The 6,088-nt window shown below is 40.2% G+C and overlaps 1 protein-coding gene across 1 annotated transcript; it reads left to right on the top strand.

The window, feature by feature from the left end:
* The first annotated feature begins 697 nt into the window (after nt 1-697).
* Nucleotides 698-2,263, top strand: BRI3BP (BRI3 binding protein). Its single transcript, XM_010073029.1, has 2 exons — nt 698-797; nt 1,456-2,263. The coding sequence occupies exons 1-2, from the start codon at nt 743-745 to the stop codon at nt 1,872-1,874; spliced, it is 474 nt and encodes a 157-aa protein (XP_010071331.1). The 5' UTR covers nt 698-742; the 3' UTR covers nt 1,875-2,263.
* The last annotated feature ends 3,825 nt before the right edge of the window (nt 2,264-6,088 follow it).

The following is a 6,088-nucleotide window of genomic DNA, read 5'->3' as shown; positions in this document are numbered from 1 at the left end:
GAACGGCTGGAGCGTTGCTTTGGGAGGAAAAACGGGAGGCGAGGCTGGACGAGGAGCAAACTGCAAATAATAATAATGAAAAAATGGCTAAAATAAAGGTTATTGTAGGTGGGGGAGGCGGCTGGGACACAGCGCTGGCGGTGAGGAGCCCTCCAAGTGAATTATGGTCTGTCTGCATCACAGAGCGTCCTGTTCGCGGGGCCGCGCAGGAAATCGGGCGGGCAGGCAGAGGGACCTGTGCGTTCCTCTGCTCATTCTTTCCTCAGCCAGTAGGAAGGAATAATAAGTACTGAAAATACATTTGAGACATTTGGGTGTGATGCTGGGGACATTTCTCGGTTGCTTGATAAAACTGTAATTCTCTGGTTTGCTTTACCAGCGTCCATTGCTAGTAACAGTGTTTTCTTTAAACTTCAGAACAATGGGAAAGCTGATAAAGTGCATTTTAAAATCGTGTCAACGTGCACACTTACATGGCAGAATACCTAGAATAAGGGCAATTGTAATAAGCAAATTTATGATTCGCAGAGTTAAAAAACATTTACAGAGTTAATTTTTTTTTTTTTCCCTTGGGGACTTCAAAATAGTCTGCAGTTCTTGTTTAATGAACTATAATTCTACTCATGACTAGTAAGTTTCAAAGTGTGTTTAAGGAATTGAGGATTTTTTTTTTATTTTCAATTTTATTTCTCAGTTTTTCTCAAGGTTGACAGAGAGGTTTGTGAATGGGGTGGATATATTAATGGACACATTCTGGAGAATATGGACTGATTTGTTAGATGTTCTTGGAATTGATGGTAAGTGTGATGTCTGTTAACTCTTGAACTATATCAGCCTGTAACAATGTTTACAAGCATAGGCTGAGCGGGAAAATAATTACATTTTATCATGCTGCATTAAACATCTATTAGTAGTATCTCTGTCCATTTCACATAGCTTTGATTTTTCTGTTAGTACCTTAAAACAAGACACCTAAAACTAGCCATTCCATTTCTGTGTATATATCTACAGGATGTCTATAAAACCATTACAAGTCATGGTTGGTTTCTTGTTATCATCCTTAAATGGGTGCACACGGCCAGGAACCATGCAGGGAAATAAAGGAGGACTAGAGGAAGGAAAGGTGTAATTCAGAGCCTTTAGAGTGCAACTTTTATAAAGAAGGATCTTTAGCCTCAGCATGAACTTCCAGCCTTGGGCGCTACAGTAGTTTGTCTTTAAAGAACCTTTAGCTCCTCTACTTTAAAGGAATTGATTCAATTGCTTCATTGGAGCTGAGCCAGTGATTTTTAGAAAGGTCCATCCAGAAATGGATGACCTAGCTTTACCCTCTATTTTTAGAAAACACAATCACGACCCCACTGCATGACGCTTTGAAGCTGCGCTTGCATTTTTCGCCCTTATCACGTTGGCACGCAGTCATTAATACTCTGTAAATTTTCTTTTGTTTTTCAGCTTCCAACTTGACTCATTATTTCAGCCCGGCAGCAATTGCCAACAACCCGACCCGTGCTCTCCTGCTGATTGGTGCCATTTTACTTGCCTATTGGTTTTTATCTCTCTTCCTTGGATTCTTCTTTTATCTCCTGCACGTGCTGTTTGGTCGTTTTTTCTGGATTGCCAGGGTTGCCCTTTTCACTCTCTCGTGCGTGTACATCCTCCAGAAGTATGAAGGTGACCCAGAACACGCAGTCCTGCCTCTCTGCTTTGTTGTAGCAGTCTACTTCATGACGGGGCCAGTTGGATTTTACTGGAGAAGAAACAGCAACAGCAGCCTTGAGGAGAAGATGGACCACCTCGATAGTCAGATCAGACTTCTGAACATACGTCTTTCTAGAGTGATCGAAAACCTGGATAGAGGCAGTGAGCAATGAACCAACCCCTATAAACCACCGTACACCAGCTCTAGAGAATTCCTAAGCACTGTCTCATTCAAAGTTACAAAGCAACAAAACATCACATGGTAAAAAGTGTGCAAAGTTATAACTTTTCGTCATGTGTAAGACTAATTTATCTAGATTATACACTCAGCCATTATACTTGTAGGGGGGAAAAAAAACCCATTTAAAAAATTCAGCTGTATATTCAGAGAGTTTTATCCAGTACTAGAATTTTCTCAGTAGATAAACGCTTACTTTTACAAGCATTTAAAAACATCTTTTGTAAAGTTTTTATAAAAGCAAATTGAGTAGTCTTTCAAATATTGAAATTGAGCTAAACATATGCAAATTTGACACTTAAAAAGTTAAAAAGAAAAAAAAAATCTCAAGCTACCAAACACTTCCATTGAGAAGTAACTGCTGTGGGTCCACGGTTTTTTTTCAAAGTTGCGAATGTTTTTGGTTTATTATTGGCTTATTTCATTGCCTTGAAGTTGCCTATCATAGAGTATCAGATGAGGAATTTTCTGGTATCCAGGCCAAAAAATTCACACCATAGCTTTTAATAGGAGGTGGGGAATAAGGGAGAAGGAAGATTTCATAAATTTGAAGTCCTTAGATGCCAGTCCAATATGAGGAATTGAGAAGTGCACGTGTGGCATTATTTCATTGCATTTCATCTCGAGAACTTTAATTTGGTGTCTGAAAGGAAACCTGTTTTAATGAATTGACACAAAGGGAAGAGATACAGGATGGCAAATTGTAATTCATATTTGATCTTCACAGTGAAGCATTTTCCAAGCATAAGCATAGAATAAAACATGATGTTTAATCTCAGGACCCACATACTTTCTCAAAAAAGGCAGCAGTTAAAACACTTGCAAATGTATTGTTGCTTAAAGCTTTCTCAGGACCAATAAGCGGCAATAAATTCTCTTCAGGAAGATCTGGATTTTTTTCTAAAATTGTAATAGTTTTATAGGAGCTTTTTGCCTGAAGTCTGTGTCCTCCCTATATTGGGTTTTAGGGAAAGTGAGTGACCTTACGAGGAGGATGTGTTAAACAGCTGTATTTCAAAGTGATGTAGGAGCTGTGAAGCAATTTTATTTTGAAGGATTCTGTGTATTTGTAACCTTAGAATTAAGTAGCTTGGTAGACTACCACTGGCTTTGTAAAGTTTGCTGAAATGCATTGAAACAAAGGTAACCTCAGGGAAGAAGGTCTGAGAAGTGGTTTAACTTGGTAACCTGACGCGTTCAAGGATATAAACGGGGGAGATGGAGGGGAAGCGCCTAAACCATACTGTTGAGTACAGTATCCATGCCATGAGAGGTAAAGGGACCGCAACGGAAGAACTACATATTCCATAATGTCTAAATGAACAAGTAAAGATAAAAACACACCAAAAATTGGTCTCTGATAGGGACTGGCTAAAGAGCAAGGGGAACAAACACGAGCAGGTGATCCGTGTGCTGCTGCTTCACCTGCGAGTGCCGGCTCCAGGGGTACTGGGCAGGGGCAGCTGAGCACAGCCGGGTGCTTGGTCTTTGGCTTCTTGATTCGCTGGGTAGAGAGCTTTTGTTGGATGTGACGTTAACTGAATGTAACTGTGGGGTGAATTTATTTTTCTCTTTATGCTGAAGTTTAATACTCTATTTAAAATGTGCATTACTAGCCTAACCTCTTCTGGTCTGTATGTGGCATTTACACGAGGGATTATTTTAAGATCCATGTTAATGGCCTTTACTCCAAACTGTGATCACTTTCGTTCAACATGGTTGAAGTTCATTATGCAGTTAGCACTGTTGTAATCTCTTTTAATTTTTTATGTCATCTGTGAATCCCCCTGCACCCCATTTTTCAAGAAACACACTTTAGAGTTGCAGAGTAACTGCTTTTCATAACTTAAAGACTTTCCCGTGAACAGATAAGTACTATGGCAACAAAGAGTCTGCTTTGTAAAGCTGAAACCGTAAACTACAGTATGTTCCTTTTTACAGCTCAGTTTCCATAGTATTAGAGTCTTCCCTCTAAACTCAGTTTTCCTGCTGTTGTGCACTGAGGACTGGGCTAAGACTCCAACCTGGAAATTACAAATTGATTAGCAAAGCTTGTCAGGTCTTGATGCGTTTTGCTAAATTTGAGGCCTGAGGACCAAAGTCTGCAAACCTCGCTCATGTAAGCGGCTCCATCAACTTCAGTAGGACTATGTGCATGAGTCAGTTTTGCATAGATTGTATTTTCTGTAATCCATATTTAATGTTGAAGTTAAAAATCCTGAATCGTTTATATATTAAGAGTTATCATAGATAAAGATTTCTTTAAAAATACTATGTAAAAGTTAATTTGGATTAGTTTCTCCCTGTCTCTATCTAACAGTTTCTCTTAGTTTTGTAAAATCAGCCCTCCTCTATTAATAAGTTTTAATTTTGATCACCCTGCTGCTTGAAAAAAAGTATTTTTGTATTTACTTGCTTCCCATGTATAGCAAAATGTTATGTGAAAAGCGGTATATATAAAATTGGATATTTTTAATCAGTATTTTTCCCAGCACTGTTTCCACGTTAGTCAAATTCAGGAGTAATGATTTTTTTAAAGCACAATCTAATCTTCAATATATGTACTTTAAAAATGCTCTGTATTTTTAAACATGCACTGTAGTGAAAGCGCTTTTAGGACATGAATGTGGTATTGTATTTAACCTCTTTCAACTTTTGTAAATACCTTTTACAGATATTTTCCGCACAAATCCATCTAGTTTATCCATTGGGATTTTTGCTCTGTTTTTTAGAACTGGTTCCAGTGACAGTGGTTGCACTGCTTTTGTATTGCCGTTGATAGCAGCATCTCGTACCCATGCGCAGAGGTGCCCAGGTGTCACCTTGTCACCCAGGGATAAATCGAGATGCAGAATTTGACAGACTTGCCCAATTCAGTGGCAGAAATGGGAATGAACCCCAGATCTTGCAGCTCCCAGCCTTTTGCTCTGACCACTAGGCAGCTTGGTGGAAGGTGGGTGGCAGCATCTATGCACTCCTCCGACCGCCCGCTTCCCTCGGCATCTGGCCTGGTGCGAGCCACTGGTGAAGCAGCACAGGTTACTCGAGGGACAGGGGGGTATGGGAACGCACCCCATTTGTCCCCCCTCCGAAGGCTGCTCATCCGAACGGTTCCCATTTACTGACCTTCCCGTTGGCAGCTGCGATATAAAGGAACGTCACCTTGTGTCACTGGCTGACGTAACTGTTTCAGACGGGCTTCAGACTGTCTGGTATCAGAAATTCTGTGAGGGTCTTCAGTGTTTTAATACTTTAAGACCTAGTAATTGAAACTACTGTAGTATTTTCAACACATTGACGTTTTTGCAAAACTAACATTGGTAGCAGTTGCTTTGAAAGTACACACCTCACCTATAGATTACTGATTGTCGTATGCGGAATGTAACGCTTTTAACAGTGGTATTGGGTGTCAAGAGTACAATGTGTAAAATCTGGTGTAATTAATGCTGTACCTTATAGTGCGTCCTTCCAGTTGTGATTTGCTTTTAAAGATTTGTTGCATCGTTAGTGTGGAAAATAGACCAGTATCAGTTGTAGCCCTTTGATGATGTAGTTTTTCAGTGTGATTTGCCTCTCGTACTGATCTGTATTTCGGCAGCTAATGACGTAAATGACCATAAGTTCTCTTTGTCTGGGTTGGAAAATAAAAGGTTTTATTGTATGCGCATGTATTTTAAACTTTTGGGTAACTCCATTGAACTGCGATGACAGCACATTTAAAAACTGATCTTTTCCTTTCAATCAGAAATTCTGTTTGCGAGGGTAGCGCTCGTTATTGGCACTGATGTGATTCCACAGCCTGTTTTGTACATCAGGGTTGAAGATTATAGTGTGTAAGTTTGTATAATGGTGTTTATGTAAAAAATAATTTGGTCTGAAGTGATGCCGTATGTATACTTTTGACTTATGATCCATAGGGAAACATTAGACTCTTCTGATACTATTGTTAAGTAGTTACAAATATATCAGACCTATTTTTTACAAAGCTGTACACGCCTTTATTTATTCCTGGGTGCGCTCTGGAAGGCAGCGTGGTACCAGCGTCGCCCCTGGCCGCTGGGGTTGGGACAGAGCCGAAATGAACGCTGTGCCCTGAGCTGCATCGCGGCCCAGGCTCCGCTCTCTCAGGCGTCTTGCGGGCGGGGAGGT

Source organism: Pterocles gutturalis, unplaced genomic scaffold (genome assembly GCF_000699245.1).
Source record: "Pterocles gutturalis isolate BGI_N339 unplaced genomic scaffold, ASM69924v1 scaffold51522, whole genome shotgun sequence".
Taxonomy (NCBI): Eukaryota; Metazoa; Chordata; class Aves; order Pterocliformes; family Pteroclidae; genus Pterocles; species Pterocles gutturalis.
The sequence above is the reverse complement of the archived record's forward strand: the minus strand, read 5'-3'. Positions and strand labels throughout refer to the sequence as shown.